This window comes from Entelurus aequoreus, linkage group LG15 (assembly GCF_033978785.1).
Source record: "Entelurus aequoreus isolate RoL-2023_Sb linkage group LG15, RoL_Eaeq_v1.1, whole genome shotgun sequence".
Taxonomy (NCBI): Eukaryota; Metazoa; Chordata; class Actinopteri; order Syngnathiformes; family Syngnathidae; genus Entelurus; species Entelurus aequoreus.
The window spans coordinates 51,697,435-51,717,016 of NC_084745.1; the positions used below are offsets into that span (position 1 = coordinate 51,697,435).

Sequence of the window (19,582 nt, forward strand, 5' to 3'; positions counted from 1 at the left end):
GGAACAGACGGAGAATCGGGAGAAAAGGGAGAAGATGGTGAGGCTGGTCAGCCGGTAAGTTGATAATATATCAACTCAAAGTTATATTTTATTGGGTATAGTGTCAATGGTAGCATAACATTACTTTTTCTTTGCTTTTTTGACAGTTTTGATGTTTCTTACAGTTTGTCTGTGTTTTAAAATAAGGATTTTCTGTGCTTCTCTCCAGGGACCTCCGGGTCCATCAGGTGAAGCCGGTCCACCCGGACCCCCGGGCAAGCGTGTAAGTCATTGACCGTTACAACCATACATACCTTATTTGCCATTGCAATAATCCAGGTTAGCGTATATTTTTTGGAGGTATGTAAGGACTTGTTGACTGATTTTTTTCTTGTCAATGCGAACCGTACAATTGCGATTTTTTTCAAATCTGACCCAGATATGTATCCGATGCGACTACAGTCTGAACGATCGGTTCGAGTTCATCCAAGCAATACGTCGTCAAAAAGAGATAAGCGTCATGATTCTTAGCCAAACTAGTAAACAATTGCAAGATACATAGTTGACAAATGAGCAGAAAATCATTCGTCAATATATATATATATATATATATATATATATATATATATATATATATATATATATATATATATATATATATATATATATATATATATATATATATATATATATATATATATATAACTGGATTAGGGCTGCAACAACTAATCGATTAAATCAATTAAAATCGATTATTAAAATAGTTGCCGATTAATTTAGTCATCGATTCGTTGGATCTATGCTATGCGCATGCACAGTTTTTTTTTTAATATATATATATATATATATATATATATATATATTTTTTTTTTTTTTTTTTTTTTTTTTTAATAAACCTTTATTTATAAACTGCAACATTTACAAACAGCTGAAAAACAATAATCAAAATAAGTATGGTGCCAGTATGCTGTTTTTTTTCAATAAAATACTGGATAGGATAGAAATGTAGTTTGTCTCTTTTATCCAAATATTAATCGATTAATCGAAGTAATAATCAACAGATTAATCGATTATCAGATTAATCGTTAGTTGCAGCCCTAAACTGGATATTAAGAGTATGTGAAAACTTGACATAATAATAATAATAATAATAATAGATTTTATTTGTAAAAATCACTTTACATTGATTAAACAACCTCAAAGTGCTACAGTGTATTAAAAAAAATTAAAATAAAAAGATAATAAAAAATTTAAAAAAATAAAAACTAGAACAGCCAAATAGCTAGAACTAGTATGCATATATCTAAAAAAGGCTTTTTTAAAAAGAAGGGTTTTTAAGCCTTTTTTAAAAGCATCCACAGTCTGTGGTGCCCTCAGGTTGTCAGGGAGAGCGTTCCACAGACTGGGAGCGGCGGAGCAGAAAACCCGGTCTCTCATTGTTCGTAGCTTTGTAGACATTTACTGTGTTTACTTCCGTGAGGACCACCTTAACCTCTTAAGGCCCAAGCTGTTTGTTTACATGCTTTTTTTATTTATCTTTGCTATTTGGGCTTATTGGACCCTAATTAGAATAAAAACTAAAAATCATATTTTGATATGATGTAGTTAGTCCATAAGTACACAAGCGTGTACTTCATGTGTAGTGACATGCTAATTTGTATTTTTACACTTTTTTTTCCAAATTCCATTGTATGTTATACTCTTGTGACACCCCCAGATGGCAGTAAAAGTGTCCACATAAGTGGCCATAAGACCCCAATTCAGTAGTGTACACAATTTTGGAAATAAGAGCTAAAAGGTGCTGTCCGCGCATATGGCCACTAAGACCTTTATGTTTTGTAATCATTAAGAAATATCAAGCAGCTAAAATGTGCCAAACATGGATAAGTGTAGTGACTGTTTTGCATTTTTCCCATCATGCTTTGTAATTTTGAATTTTTCTTTGGTGAAAGGACTTAGACTTAGACTTACAAAAAGCAATTTGGTTTGCAGCAGTAGTCATTAAAAACAAGGTTCAACAGTAAAAACGAGGTACAACAGTAAAAACAAGGTACAACAGTGAAAACAAGGTACAACAGTGAAAACGAGCTACAGTAAAACAAGGTACAAATGCATAAAATACATACAACATCATGAAGGCATTGAGCTAAAAACTAAAAGCATTTGTAATACAATAAAAACTAATCAACACAAGTCACAGGACGTTTTTTTAATAACATTTTGTGCTGGATGGATTTTTTTTTTGCACCATGACTAGGGAAGGTTGTTTGCATTGGGTCTTATCGATAAATGCTGCAAATTCATAGCTTAATATAAGGTCAGTGGCCACGAAGAACTCTTGTTGTCCACTAAAAGGCAAGAAAAAAGCTGATTTAAAACTGTTACACTTTTAAAATGAATGCAATCTCCCAGGGGGCAACATTACTTATTCAACTCATTCCATCTTGTGGGCCAATTTAAGATCGAATTTGACAAAAAAATCAGAATCAGACAATTTAACCTAGAGGTTTGAGTGAAATGTGTTGGCTCTGCCCCAGTCTTGTCACGCTTGCAGTTAAGCACAGGAGATTCATTCTAATTAAAAATAAAGTTGTTGGGGATTTAGGGAGAAAAGGCTTCACTTTAAGGAGAATGAAAGCCACTTCAGAGCCTGCTGGGATATGAGCATTGCAATGTAGATATCTGGAATCCTTTTTTTTTTTGGTCTCTGTAATGGAAAATTGCTTATCAAGAAATGGATCCAAGGGCTGTAAATCCCCGTGAAGCCATGTGAGGATGTGAGACGGACCCAGCGTGACACATTATTGATTCCATGCTGCTTGTCCGACAACAGTGGCAAAACCAATGTAGAACAGGATTGTTTGCTTGTTGTTACGCTGTTTGGATTATTGAGAAATATGAGGGAGATCCTGGAAGGCCCACAACCACCCTTGTTAGCGTCTTCCTTGATGTCTAATAAAGACTTCAACGGCTATCAATTTCAGATTCACCGTCAGGAAGGGGGGGGTCTCCTTCGTTCCCCCCTTTGGTTTGGGCTTCCATGTAGTTTCCTGTCTTGGTTTAGATATATAACCACGGCAAACGTATCGAGCCCAAGATCCCTGGTCTCAGCCAAAAACCCAAGCAAGATCTACCCCTGCGTGCGTCAACTGTTTATATATATATATATATATATATATATATATATATATATATATATATATATATATATATACACTACCGTTCAAAAGTTTGGGGTCACATTGAAATGTCCTTATTTTTTAAGGAAAAGCACTGTACTTTTCAATGAAGATAACTTTAAACTAGTCTTAACTTTAAAGAAATACACTCTATACATTGCTAATGTGGTAAATGATTATTCTAGCTGCAAATGTCTGGTTTTTGGTGCAATATCTACTTAGGTGTATAGAGGCCCATTTCCAGCAACTATCACTCCAGTGTTCTAATGGTACAATGTGTTTGCTCATTGGCTCAGAAGGCTAATTGATGATTAGAAAACCCTTGTGCAATCATGTTCACACATCTGAAAACAGTTTAGCTCGTTACAGAAGATACAAAACTGACCTTCCTTTGTGTAGATTGAGTTTCTGGAGCATCACATTTGTGGGGTCAATTAAACGCTCAAAATGGCCAGAAAAAGAGAACTTTCATCTGAAACTCGACAGTCTATTCTTGTTCTTAGAAATGAAGGCTATTCCACAAAATTGTTTGGGTGACCCCAAACTTTTGAACGGTAGTGTATATATATATATATATATATATATATATATATATATATATATATATATATATATATATATATATATATATATATATATATATATATATATATATATATATATAAAGCCGCTTTACACTTGTAAAGAACATAATGTCATGACTGTCTTGAGTTTCCAATCATTTCTACAACTCTTATTTTTTTGTGATAGAGTGATTGGAGCACATACTTGTTGGTCACAAAAAACATTCATGAAGTTTGCTTCTTTTATGAATTTATTATGAGTCTCCTGAAAATGTGAGCAAATGTGCTGGGTCAAAAGTATACATACAGCAATGTTAATATTTGCTTACATGTCCCTTGGCAAGTTTACCTGCAATAAGGCGCTTTTGGTAGCCATCCACAAGCTTCTGCTTGAATTTGTCACCACTCCTCTTGACAAAATTGGTGCAGTTCAGCTAAATGTGTTGGTTTTTCTGACATGGACTTGTTTCTTCAGCATTGTCCACACGTTTAAGTCAGGACTTTGAGAAGGCCATTCTAAAATCTTCATACTAGCCCGATTTAACCATTCCTTTACCACTTTTGACGTGTGTTTGGGGTCATTGTCCAGTTGGAACACCCAACTGCGCCCAAGACCCAACCTCCGGGCTGATGATTTTAGCTTGTCCTGAAGAATTTCATCCGACCACAGAACTTTCCTCCAGAAGGTCTTATCTTTGTCCATGCTATGTGAGATGAAACAAAAAATTAGCTGTTTGGCCACAATACCCAGCAATATGTTTGGAGGAGAAAAGATGAGGCCTTTAATCCCAGGAACACCAAACCTACCGTCAAGCATGGTGGTGGCAGTATTATGCTCTGGGCCTGTTTTGCTGCCAATGGAACTGCTGCTTTACAGAGAGTAAATTGGACAATGAAAATGGAGGATAACCTCCAAATTCTTCAGGACAAGCTAAAATCATCAGCCTGGAGGTTGATGATTTTATATATATATATATATATATATATATATATATATATATATATATATATATATATATATATATATATATATATATATATATATATATATATATATATACACAGTGTTTCCCATAAACTGCCAAGATACCTGTGGCGGTGGGGGCGTGGCTATGGGCGTGGTCACCATGACATCATCAAGTAATTTGCATAATGTACTACAATAATATGATTTTCTCTAAAAAGGCTCAAAAAATGTATACTTACTAATTAATAATAACAGTTTTGTTTTAAACGTCCATCCATCCATCTATCCATCCATCCATTTTACAATATAATTACAACACTTTATGTACATATTTATATACAGATTTGAACAATAAGTTATTCACTGAAATGTATTTATTAATTGTGGTTCTTACAAAAAATATATCTTATAAAATATAAAAGCTAAAATGTCTCAAAGCTCTGCCCCTTTAATTAGTGCATACTAAATAATTTAACTTTAGCCTAGTACTACAACCATATTATTTACCAGCAACATAAAGTGAAACAGAGGCAGAGGTGTCCTGCCACAGTCAGTAACAAATAAACAGAAAACAGTAGTGGTGGTAGATAGACACAGAGCTTCATCAAACATCTGATCCACTGAACAAAGAGCTCCAAAAATCTTGAACTTTAGACTGCCATCAGTTTTACTCCCTAGACTTAACCATGTGTTTCCTACTGCCTGCAGACTTTGCACCCTTTGTTATATACACATGTTGTGTTTCTAATATAAATACATTTAATAAAGTCAAATACAAATAAGGCAACAAGAGAAGTATCCTACACTTCTCTTTTGTAAAGTAAATCTGAACAGCCGATATGGGCATCTACATCTACTATATGATTTGCCTGAGAAGCTGTACAGGACAAAAAAATAAATAAAAATAAAAATATATATTTTTTATTTTTATTTTTTATTTGTGGCTGACGTAATTCTTTCGTGGCGGGCCGCCACAAATAAATGAATGTGTGGGAAACCCTATATATATATATATATATACACACTGCTTTGCACACTCTTGGCATTCTCTCGATGAGCTTCAAGAGGTAGTCACCTGAAATGGTTTTCACTTCACAGGTGTGCTAGAAGCTCATCGAGAGAATGCCAAGAGTGTGCAAAGCAGTAATCAGAGCAAAGGGTGGCTATTTTGAAGAAACTAGAATATACAACATGTTTTCAGTTATTTCACCTTGTTTTTTGTTAAGTACATAACTCCACATGTGTTCATTCATAGTTTTGATGCCTTCAGTGACAATCTGCAATGTAAATAGTCATGAAAACTACAAAAAAACCATACCGTTTTTGGTTTGTTTGGAGTTAAAGGTCCCTTGTAAAGTTGGTACCATGATAACGATTTGCAGATCAGAACAAACGCAAGTATTAATACACCCACCCAAACAGTTTCTATATATATATATTTTCTGCTGATGAAGAAGCTGACCAGTTTCCAAGTGAACAGACCACAAGCAGATTAAAGCTTCGAGGCAAGAATGGGAGGAGGGGGCTTCAATTTCGCCTACCGATCGATAAGCACTCCAGCTTTGGGCGGACCACTCGGACGGAGTGCAATTCTGGTAAAACGAGTTGAAGGAAAAAAACAAAGATCTGTGCAGTCCGGATAGTCTTTTCAATGCTGTATCTCGACACCACTAAAGTAGCGTTCAAGAACGCCAGATTCTCTTAACGCCTTCAATTGTCTCGTCCTTCCTGTCTCGGTTGGACTCCTTTCAAAGGTCAGTGATGTTCAACAGTGCTCGCTGGGGAGAATTCACACAGTCTGCGCTTTGATTAAAAAAAAAAAAGAGTCAATCCTATGCCAGTCATGCCTAATACAAAATGTTTTTGAAAGGTCAAAAACAAGGTAACATTCACCACCTGTCTGGTTGCGTCACATGATGTGAAAAGGATTAAAAAAAACAATCCTGTCGTCCTTCCCAGGGACCTCCGGGAGCTGCTGGTGCTGAAGGCCGACAGGGAGAGAAGGGCGCTAAGGTATAACAAACATTTTATTAGTAGTGTTTTTCACCGCCTAGTACAGATTTACAACTATTTTCTCCATTTGCAGGGTGAAGCCGGGTCTGAGGGTCCAGCTGGTAAAACGGGACCCGTCGGGCCTCAGGGACCTGCCGGAAAGCCTGGTCCGGAGGGTCTACGTGGAATCCCCGGCCCAGTTGTAAGACCAAATACCAACATACAGAACTTTGTATTCCTTTTACTGAAATTAGAAATTGATTGACCAAAAAATTGGTTGCGGTCTAAAGAAAAACTAAATATCAGCTATGGAAGATTGAGCTGCAGATGCAGATCTCTGTTCAAAAAATTGATAAAAAGACACGTTGATTAGCAACTCATTAGTTCAAAAGTGAGTTGGTATTGGGAAGAGAACATTGTGTAATGGTATGAATGTATTTCACAGGGTGAACAAGGACTGCCCGGCTCTGCAGGACAAGACGGTCCGCCTGGTCCCATGGTTCGTAAGCCTCACTTTCTAAAAGATACCTTCAAGTTAGAGTTAAAGATGTTGTGATTTATCAGTTGTGTCAAGTATCAGTCTTACTACGGATGGGTACCGTTCACATTTAAATCAACATGGTGCAGATACCAGTAGCGTATTTTTCGGATTATAAATCGCAGTTCTTTTCATAGTTTGGCCGGGGGTGCGATTTATACTCTGGAGCAATTTACGTGTGAAATTATTAACACATTACCGTAAAATATCAAATAATATTATTTATCTCATTCACGTAAGAGACTAGGCGTATATCAGCACGTTCTCAGTTGGTTATTTATGCCTCATATAACGTACACTTATTCAGCCTGTTGTTCACTATTCTTTAATTATTTTAAATTGCCTTTCAAATGTCTATTCTTGGTGTTGGATTTTATCAAATAAATTTCCCCCAAAAATGCAACTTATACTCCAGTGCGACTTATATGTTTTTTCCTTCTTTATTATGCATTTCCGGCCGGTGCGATTTATACTCCGGAGCGATTTATAATCCGAAAAATACAGTACTCAATTGTGTAACAATTTTTGGTACTTTTGTGTGTGTAAACAAATGCCATGGGTGGATCTGCACCTAAAATCCACTCTAATAATACCAAGTACAAGAGTGTATCTAGTTTCAATAATTACATCAATATTTTTTATCGTCAAAAAATTTTGTTTTCCTATTTTTAAAATGTATATAAACTCAGTAAATATGTCCCTGGACACATGAGGACTTAAATTATGACCATTGTCTGATCCAGTAACTACTTGGTATCGGATTGATACCCAAATTTGTGGTATCATCCAAAACTAATGTAAAGTATCAAACAAGAGAAGAATAAGTGATTATTCCATTTTAACAGAAGTGTAGATAGAACATGCTGAAACAGAAAGTGTCAGGTTCAAACACTGATGACATCTATTAAACAAGACAAGAAGCAAGGAATCAAACAGAGACAGAATTAAATTTGGCTCAATGAGGAGAAACACGTACACCTGTACCCTGGAACAGTGTCTCCAAAGATTGTACGCCTTCTCTTTTATTTGGACTTTCCCTGATTACATGGCAACAGCTGTTTCTAAAGGGACGGGGGTCGTAAACAGCCATCGCCTTTGATTACAAAACAGTTCAAAGAAAAGGTGCCTGGAGGGGGGTCAGGTCCTGCTTCCTCTTTGCTTTGTAGATCTCGGGTCAAGACAAAATCTTTCTGTGGATTACAATGCATCAAAGAAACAGAACACCTTCATGTTGCTTCCCATCCTACACAGTAGAGTTTTACAAGCCTTCTTCTTGGTAGGATCAAAGACAGCTTTTGTCTTCTCGCCGGGAACTCATGGCAACACAAAATTTTATGGTAACTTAGATACAATTATTCTGACAGAAAGTAACCAGAAAATAACAGTAAATGAAGAAGTGGATTAATAATCATGTTTTACAGTTTGTCCCTCATAACGTTGGCAAAATAATAGAATGATAAAAGACACAATATGTTACTGCATATGTCATCAGCTAAATTAGAAGCCTTTGTTTGTTTACTTACTACTAAAAGACAAGTTGTCTAGTATGTTCACTATTTTATTTAAGGACTAAATTGCAATAATTAGCATATGTTTCATGTACCCTAAGATTTTTTGTTCAAATAAAGACAATAATGCCATTTTTTTGTGGTCCCCTTTATTTAGAAAAGTTCTCAAAGTATCGAAAAGTATCAAAATACATTTTGGTACCGGTATCAGTACCAAAATATTGGTATCGGGACAACCCTAATCTAGACACCTTTCTTAGTCCATATTTTGAAAAGTTCTCGAAAAGTATCAAAATACATTTTGGTAAAGGTACCAGTACCAAAATATTGGTATCGAGACAACCCTATTCTAGACACCTTTCTTAGTCCATATTTATAAAAGTTCTCAAAGTATCAAAATATATTTTGGTACCTGTACCAGTACCAAAATATTGGTATCGAGACAACCCTATTCTAGACACCTTTCTTAGTCCATATTTATAAAAGTTCTCGAAAAGTATCAAAATACATTTTGGTACCAGTACCAAAATATTGGTATCGAGACAACCCTATTCTAGACACCTTTCTTAGTCCACCAATCCAAAAGACAAGTTGTCTAGTATGTTCACTATTTTATTTAAGGACAAAAATTGCAATAATAAACATATGTTTAATGTACCTTAAGATTTTTTGTTAAAATAAAGACATAATGCAATTTTTTTGTGGTCCCCTTTATTTGGAAAAGTTCTCAAAGTATCGAAAGTATCAAAATACATTTTGGTACCGGTATCAGTACCAAAATATTGGTATTGGGACAACCCTATTCTAGACACCTTTCTTAGTCCATATTTTGAAAAGTTCTCGAAAAGTACCGAAAAGTATCAAAATACATTTTGGTACCGGTACCAGTACCAAAATATTGGTATCGAGACAACACTATTCTAGACACCTTTCTTAGTCCACCAATCCAAAGGACGAGTTGTCTAGTATGTTCACTATTTTATTTAAGGACAAAAATTGCAATAACAAACATATGTTTAATGTACCTTAAGATTTTTTGTTAAAATAAAGACATAATGCAATTTTTTTGTGGTCCCCTTTATTTAGAAAAGTTCTCAAAGTATCGAAAAGTATCAAAATACATTTTGGTACCTGTACCAGTACCAAAATATTGGTATCGAGACAACCCTATTCTAGACACCTTTCTTAGTCCATATTTTGAAAAGTTCTCGAAAAGTACCGAAAAGTATCAAAATACATTTTGATACCGGTACCAGTACCAAAATATTGGTATCGAGACAACACTATTCTAGACACCTTTCTTAGTCCACCAATCCAAAAGACAAGTTGTCTAGTATGTTCATTAGTTTATTTAAGGACAAAAATTGCAATAATAAACACATGTTTAATGTACTCTAATATTTTTTGTTAAAATAAAGCCATTTATTGTGGTCCCCTTTATTTAGAAAAGTATCAAAAAGTGCATTTTGGTACCAGTACCAAAATTTTGTTACCGGGACAACCCTTCTACAGTAAAAAATGACCTAAATCGGTACCCATCCCTCACTACCACGAAGCAATGTTGGACTTTAAGCTCTTACATTTCACTCTGCTTTTTTGTTGTTTGATTCCCTTCCAGTCACGCTGTTTAACTTGTCATTGCCACTTTTACTCAGGGTCCTCCAGGACTTCCCGGTCTGAAAGGTGACCCAGGCTCCAAGGGTGAAAAGGTGAGCAAAAGTTCCCCCTTTTGATCAAAGTTATTCTGTCTGAAAGCCCAACTTTTCGTGCATGGTATACAATACATATTGTATTAGTTGCATTCATACAGACACATTATTCATTTGTTTGGGGCCCCTGGTGGGCCATAAAAGAATGGTGATGTATCGCTCTAATCACGTCCTGGCTGTCTCTGTCAAATTTGCAGGTGAAGTAACGACGTGCTGTATATGTTGTGACAAGCCGCATTACTCCGTCAAAGCTGCCTCCCGCACACTGACGAATAACAACAAGTTTAGTGGTGCCTGGAGTTGAATTGCTTGTGTGACGGAGCGCATAACTCCAAATACTCGCGTCTGGAATCAATGTTGAAGGGAGTTGAATTGCCATTAGTCCGTTCTGGGCCCTCAAAAAACACTATCATTTAACGTGTGACATGTTTTTTGACAAGAAAAACACACTTCTCGAACTAATACTGTCAATAGAATAAAATCTACAAGTAACAACTACAGTCGTTTTAGCAATGTTATAATATATACAACATTTCCAAGCATTCTCACAACACCATCAGCAACTTCTCCATATTTTTATGGATAAATGTGTGCTGTTTACTAATCACTTTACCGCCTTTGGCTGCCGTTTGTTTAGCCTTTTTCCACTAATTCTGCTGCAGGTTGTAGCAGTGCTCCGCCGAGTTGTCTGCACGCACACCTCGGTCATGTTTCCGATGATTTATCAATGAATGTCATCCACTTCTTCTCGGCGTTGTCCTTCGCACGCACTTTCTTCCTTCCCACGGTTGGAAAAAACAAAGACGTGTCTGTCTAGCTCAGAGGTCGGCAACCCAAAATGTTGAAAGAGCCATATTGGACCACAAATACCAAAAAGTAATGGGTCTGGAGCCGCAAAACATTAAAAGACGCGTATAAGTGTTATAATGAAGGCAACACATGATGTAAGTGTCTATATTAGCCTACTATCAAAATGACTTTAAAAGTCTTATATGAATGTTATAATGAAGGCAACACATGATGTAAGTGTCTGTATTAGCCTACTATCAAAATGACTTTAATAGTCTTATATAAGTGTTATAATGAAGGCAACACATGATGTAAGTGTCTATAATAGCCTACTATCAAAATGACTTTAAAATACTTATATAAGTGTTATGATGAAGGCAACATATGATGTAAGTGTCTATATTAGTTATATTAACCTACTATCAAAATGACTTTAAAAGTCTTATATAAGTGTTATAATGAAGGCAACACATGATGTAAGTGTCTATATTATCTATATTAGCCTACTATCAAAATGACCTTAAAAGTCTTATACAAGTGTTATAATGAAGGCAACACATGACGTAAGTGTATATATTAGCTATATTAGCCTACTATCAAAATGACTTTAAAAGACTTATATAAGTGTTATAATGAAGGCAACTTATGATGTAAGTGGCTAATGAGCTAATTAGCCTACTATCAAAATGACTTTAAAAGTATTATATAAGTGTTATAATGAAGGCAACACATCATGTAAGTGTCTATATTAGCCTACTATCAAAATGACTTTAAAAGACTTACAGTATATAAGTGTTATTATGATGGCAACATATGATGTAAGTGGCTAATTAGCTGTATTAGCCTACTATCAAAATGGCTTTAAAAGTTTTATATAAGTGTTATAATGAAGGCAACACATGAGGTAAGTGTCTATTTTAGCCTACTATTAAAATGACTTTAAAAGTCTTATATACGTGTGATGATGAAGGCAACACATGATGTGTCTATATTAGCTATATTTGCCTACTATCAAAATGACTTTAAAAGTCTTATATAAGTGTTATAATGAAGGCAACACATGACGTAAGTGTCTATATTAGCCTACTATCAAAATTACTTTAAAAGTCTAATATAAGTGTTATAATGAAGGCAACACATGATGTAAGTGTCTATATTAGCTATATTAGCCTACTATCAAAATGACTTTAAAAGTCTTATATAAGTGTTATAATGAAGACAACACATGGCGTAAGTGTCTATATTAGCCTACTATCAAAATTACTTTAAAAGTCTAATATAAGTGTTATAATGAAGGCAACACATGATATAAGTGTCTATATTAGCTATATTAGCCTACTATCTAAATTACTTTAAAAGTCTAATATAAGTGTTATAATGAAGGCAACACATGATGTAAGTGTCTATATTAGCTATATTAGCCTACTATCAAAATTACTTTAAAAGTCTAATATAAGTGTTATAATGAAGGCAACACATGATGTAAGTGTCTATATTAGCCTACTATCCAAATGACTTTAAAAGTTTTATATAAGTGTTATAATGAAGACAACACATGATGTAAGTGTCTATATTAGCCTACTATCAAAATGACTTTAAAAGTTTTATATAAGTGTTATAATGAAGACAACACATGATGTAAGTGTCTATATTAGCCTACTATCCAAATGACTTTAAAAGTTTTATATAAGTGTTATAATGAAGACAACACATGATGTAAGTGTCTATATTAGCCTACTATCAAAATGACTTTAAAAGTCTTATATAAGTGTTATAATGAAGGCAACACATGATGTAAGTGTCTATAATAGCCTACTATCAAAATGACTTTAAAAGTCTTATATAAGTGTTATGATGAAGGCAACACATGATGTAAGTGGCTAATTAGCTATATTAGCCTACTATCAAAATGACTCTGTGTTGCAGGCTGACGCAAATCTTTGATGACAGAAATGTTAAAATGTAATATTTTTTGTACACATTCTTACAACATTGGTTGTACTTTAAATTGTGCACTTTTTCTTTTCCAGGGACATCCAGGTCTGATCGGTTTGATCGGACCACCCGGTGAGCAAGGAGAGAAGGGAGACCGAGGTTTGCCCGGACCCCAAGGTTCACCCGGTGGCAAGGGAGACAATGTAAGTAGTTTATGTCCAGCTTCTAACAGTTTTTTTTCTCCCCATTTTCTCTCAAATGTTCAGTCAATATTGGTCAATTCAATAACTAATATTTTGATAACATAAACATTTTAAAAAATAATAGATGTTTACCAATAAATCCTCAAAGTGGAGCCATTTTTAAAGTAATGTACGTTGAGTATTTTAACAATTCTATACACAATCTCCTAGAAGTATTTTAGTAGGTCACAATAATGTCATTTGATGATTAAAATAGATAACCCAAGTATAGTGGACCCTCGATTTACTAACCTAAACAATGTAAACATGAATAATGGGTTCCAGCCTCGACAAAAATCAATGGTTTAGTAAATGTTTGTGCACTTTGAATACAATATAAAGCACGATTTTCTTTAGTTCTAACCATAGTAGCTACCTGGGTGTTAAACTAAGGCGTTTAACGATTTCGAACTGTGAGTGCGCCACACGGCTAGTGACAGTGTGTGTGCCTGTTGGAAGGGCGACTGCAAATGAGGACAGCTCGGTTAGTTGTTGTTCTTTTGGCTGTTTAATTGAAATTGTATTGTTTTGTTTGTTTGATATACAGTACTGTATATCAAAGAAACAAACACACACTGTCACTAGCCGTGTGGCGCACTCACAGTTTGAAATCGTTAAACTCCTTTATTTAACCCCCGGGTAGCTACTCTGGTTAGATATAAAGAAAATAGAATTGACTCTTACCTTGTGGGCTAATCTTTGCGTGCAGTAGAAGGGAAGGGGAGTGGTGGAAAGGAAGTGTTGACAACGCTGTGGAGACCTCCTTATTGTTACAAGCCACACATCGCTTGTCCGTTGCTTTCTTTGGACTCATATTGAGCTCGCAGTACTAGAAGAATGGAGTAAAAAGGCTAAAACGGACAGCACACTACCGCGGTGCTGGCTGAATGAGCCACCAGCGATCAACCAACCCACCTACAATGGCAATTTTTATTCGGTTCGTAAGTCGAACAGTTCATACAAGGAGGGGTTTATAAAACGAGATTCCACTTGACAAATTTCCCCCAATTTTTAAAAACATAATCCATAATAGTTCATCAGTAATTCCATGCACCCTTTGATTACTCACAGTATTACTACTCATTAGGACTGCAACTAACGAGTATTTTGGTCGTCGATTAGTCAACGATTATCCTCACGATTAGTGGGATAATAAAGCGTACACATATTTAATGGCTCTAGTTTTACCATGAACTTCTAAATGCAGCTTAAGTTATTTTAGGCATGTGCTTACTAACAACAAAGATGACTAATTCATTCATTAAGAGGACTTTTCAAACGTTCTTGTACTCAGACAATATTTTCAGTATATTGGATGGACTTTTTACCTGACGTGTTTCGACTGTCGTCCGCAGTCTTCTTCAGAAGGGTCACCTGACCACTGTGACGTGTTGCCTATCAGCTGTTCTTGTAGGCGTGGACAACCAGGCAGACCTGTCAAGTCTACCTGGTTGGCTTCCTTAGTTTGATCGCCTCCTCAATCCATTGTTTGAATCTGTTACTTTCTGTGCCGATGATTTTGCCGTTGTCCCGGTCCATGATGTGGTTATTTATTTTGCAATGATCTGATATGGCTGATTTTAAGATTTCCCGTTCTGATTTTTGTTTTAGGCTTCTTGTAAACCTTCCAATTGTCTCTTTTTCACATTCTTTCTGATGTTCTTTCTTCCTTGTGTTGAATGTCCTCAAACAAACAAACATCCGAACAGGAAATCTTAAAATTAGCCATATCAGATCATTGCAAAAATAAATAACCACATCATGGATCGGGACCATACTTGCCAACCCTCACGATTTTCCCGGGAGACTCCCGAATTTCAGTGCCCCTCCCGAAAATCTCAACCATTCTCCCGAATTTCTCCCGATTTCCACCCGGACAACAATTTTGGGGGCGTGCCTTAAAGGCACTGCCTTTAGCGTCCTCTACATCCTGTCGTCACATCCGCTTATCTTCCATGCAAACAGCGTGTCAGCACAGGCACATAATATCTACGGCTTTTTCACACACATAAGTGAATACAAGGCATACTTGATCAACAGCCATACAGGTCACACTGAGGGTGGCCGTATAAACAACTTTAACACTGTTACAAATATGCGCCACACTGTGAACCCACACCAAACAAGAACGACAAACACATTTCAGGAGCACATCCGCACCGTAACGCAACATAAACACAACAGAACAAATACCCAGAACCCCTTGCAGCACTATCTCTTCCAGGACGCTACAATATACACCCCCCCGCTACCACCAAACCCCGCCCACCTCAACCCCAAACAAGAATGACAAACACATTTCAGGAGAACATCCGCTCCGTAACGCAACATAAACACAACAGAACAAATACCCAGAACCCCTTGCAGCACTAACTCTTCCGGGACGCTACAATATACACCCCCCCCGCTACCACCAAACCCCGCCCCTCCCCCCCAAACCCCGCCCACCTCAACCCCAAACAAGAATGACAAACACATTCCGGGAGAACATCCGCACCGTAACACAACAGAACAAATACCCAGAACCTCTTGCAGCACTAACTCTTCCGGGACGCTACAATATACACCCCCCACTACCACCAAACCCCACACACCCCCCCCCAACCCCGCCCACCTCAACCCCAAACAAGAATGACAAACACATTTCGGGAGGACATCCGCACCGTAACACAACATAAACACAACAGAACAAATACCCAGAATCCCTTGCAGCACTAACTCTTCCGGGACGCTACAATATACACCCCCCGCTACCACCAAACCCCGCCCACCTCCATCCCAAACAAGAATGACAAACACATTCCGGGAGAACATCCGCACCGTAACACAACAGAACAAATACCCAGAACCTCTTGCAGCACTAACTCTTCCGGGACGCCACAATATACACCCCCCGCTACCACCAAACCCCGCCACCCCCAACCCCGCCCACCTCAACCCCAATCAAGAATGACAAACACATTTCGGGAGGACATCCGCACCGTAACACAACATAAACACAACAGAACAAATACCCAGAATCCCTTGCAGCACTAACTCTTCCGGGACGCTACAATATACACCCCCGCTACCACCAACCCCCCCCCCCCTAACCCTGCCCACCTCAACCCTCCCCCTACCCCCCATCTCCCGAATTCAGAGGTCTCTAGGTTGGCAAGTATGACCGGGACAACGGCAAAATCATCGGCACAGAAAGAAACAAATTGAAAACACGAGTGATGACATCACAACTACTGTCGACAAATATAATACATTTTTATGCTCGACCATGTGGACTAATGCTGGTGAATTCACGGTTGCCTCCATCTCATCTTCTCATAGGGTATCGGTGGGTCGTCAGGTCCTCTCGGGCCCCCTGGACCCCCTGGTCTACCTGTGAGTCCGTTCATTTAGATTTCAACAAAAAGAAGGATTTTGCCGTACTGATGTCCTTCTGTTTTGTCTCACTCAGGGTCCTCAAGGTCCTAAGGGAGCTAAGGGTTCATCTGTGAGTGGTTTTGAATACCCCGAGATACCACTTGTTTGTCCAACTTGGTTAACATGATTCATGTGTCCCTCAGGGTCCAGCCGGCTCCAAAGGAGACACAGGTTCCCTTGGTCCTCCAGGTCCTCCTGTGAGTAAACCATTTCACCAACACACCAAGCACGTTTCTCAGACTAAACGTGGTGAACGCACTCCATAGGGCCCGCCAGGTGAGGTCATCCAGCCTCTACCCGTCCGCTCCCCCAAGAAGACCAAGCGCTCCAGCGACATGCAGTCCGACGCCGCCGGCACTTTTATGGACTACGGCGAGGGCATGGAGGACGTCTTTGGCTCGCTCAACAACCTCAAGCAAGATATTGAGCGTATGAAATACCCCATGGGCACGCAGAACAACCCAGCCAGGACATGCAAAGACCTGCAGCTCAGCCACCCAGAATTCCCTGATGGTAAGTCCGGAGAAAAACTGAATAGGTTTTGTAAGATTTGCTGAGGTCACACTTTGGAGCGTCCACCATAGTCCACAATAATGTGTAATAGGGTTGTACGGCATACCGCTACTAATATGGTATTGCGGTACTAATTAATCAATAACGGTACTATACTGTTTGAAAAGTACCGGTTCCCGGGGCATGACAGCGCGTCGTCGTCGAGTTGTGACATTGCTGGTTTTACGAGCAGAGGAGCATGTTCGGCAGCGCACACACACAGAGTACTTACAAGCAGACACAGTGTGTAGACAGAAAAGGGAGAATGGACGCATTCTGACTTAAAAAGTAAAGATAAAGGTGAAGTTATAACACTGAAACACCCTCAGGAAGAGGTGCTTTAATACATGGCTAGCTAGCCAGCGGCTAACGTCCAGCTACTTCTAAGTCACTAATCCTGGCTTCCATGGCGACAAATAAATTGAGTTTCTTACAAGTATCATTATCACTGCAGGACGAGGAATATCTAAACATGCTTCACTACACACCGTAGGAGGATACAATAGCTCACCGGCGTCACAATGTAAACAAACGCCATGGGTGGATCTACACCTGACATCCACTGTAATGATACCAAATACAAGAGCGTATCTAGTCGATACTACTATGATTACATCAATATTTTTTATCGTTACAAAATCTTTTTTTTTTTTTTAATTCATATTATATTCATAAACTCAGTAAATATGTCCCTGGACACATGAGGACTTTGAATATGACCAATGTATGATCCTGTAACTACTTGGTATCGGATCGATACCTAAATTTTTGGTATCATCCAAAACTAATGTAAAGTATCAAAGAAGAGAACAATAAGTGATTATTACATTTTAACAGAAGTATAGATAGAACATGTTAAAACAGAAAATAAGCAGATATTAACAGGAAATGAACAAATACATTAATAATCCATTTTTACAGCTTGTCCTTTATAATGTTGACAAAATAATAGGTACATAAATGACACAATATGTTACTGCATACTGATTAGGAGTCTTTGTTTGTTTACTTACTACTAAAAGACAAGTTGTCTAGTATATTCACTATTTTATTTAAGGACTAAATTGCAATAATAAACATATGTTTCATGTACACTAAGATTTTTTGTTAAAATAAAGGCAATAATGCCAGGTGAAAAGGTGTCTGATGATTAAACCAAAAATAAACAAAAGGTGAGTGCCCGTAAGAAAAGGCATTGAAGCTTAGGGATGGCTATGCAGAACGAAACTAAAACTGAACTGGCTGCAAAGTAAACAAAAACAGAATGCTGGACGACAGCAAAGACTTACAGAGTTTGGAGCAGACGGCGTCCACAAAGTACATCCGTACATGATAATGAACACCAAAATAGGAGCGCAAGACAAGAAGTAAAACACTACACACAGGAAAACACCAAAAAACTCCAAATAAGTCAGGGTGTGATGTATACTTGCCAACCCTCCCGTTTTTAGCGGGAGACTCCCGGTATTCAGCGCATATCCCGATAACCTCCCAGCAGAAATTTTCTCCCGACAAACTCCCGGTATTCAGCCGGAGCTGGAGGCCACGCCCCCTCCAGCTCAATGCGGACCTGAGAGTGGGGACAGCCTGTTCTCACGTCCGCTTTCCCACAATATAAACAGCTTGCCTGCCCAATGACGTCATAACATCTAGGGCTTTTAGAGAGTAGAGTGCACAACTGCGCACACAACAAGGAGACGAAGCAGAAGAACGAGGACGTTACAGACATGGCGACGCCGTCGACGAGCAAGATGAAGAAATACGCTTGCAAGTTCCAAAACGAATGGAAACAAGAATTTCAGTTCATCCAGGACAGTTCGAAGGGGAAGGGGTTTGTAATTATGTTGCCTGTACATTTTGTAAAACAGACTTCTCCATTGAACACGGTGGCCGAGTCATGAACGGAGGAGAAGTTAAACAGGACAATACTGCCATCTACTGGATAGCCCCCGGAACACTGAAATTCAAGTATTTATTTTATTTATATGTATAATAAAATAAATATATATATATATATATATATATATATATATATATATATATATATATATATATATATATATATATATATATATATAGCTAGAATTCACTGAAAGTCAAGTATTTCATATATATATATATGAAATACTTGAGTTGGTGAATTCTAGCTGTAAATATACTCCCCTATTAACCACGCCCTTAACCACGCCCCCGCCCCACCCCCCACCCCCCA

At 37.6% G+C, this 19,582-nt stretch overlaps 1 protein-coding gene across 1 annotated transcript in view; it reads left to right on the forward strand.

The window, feature by feature from the left end:
- Nucleotides 1-19,582, forward strand: part of col11a1a (collagen, type XI, alpha 1a) — a 201,585-nt gene that overhangs the window by 170,024 nt on the left and 11,979 nt on the right. The window contains 11 exon segments of the mRNA XM_062021721.1: nucleotides 1-54; nucleotides 209-262; nucleotides 6,648-6,701; nucleotides 6,775-6,882; nucleotides 7,126-7,179; nucleotides 10,382-10,435; nucleotides 13,255-13,362; nucleotides 16,723-16,776; nucleotides 16,853-16,888; nucleotides 16,962-17,015; nucleotides 17,085-17,331. Coding sequence (XP_061877705.1) covers nucleotides 1-54; nucleotides 209-262; nucleotides 6,648-6,701; nucleotides 6,775-6,882; nucleotides 7,126-7,179; nucleotides 10,382-10,435; nucleotides 13,255-13,362; nucleotides 16,723-16,776; nucleotides 16,853-16,888; nucleotides 16,962-17,015; nucleotides 17,085-17,331 — 877 coding nt within the window.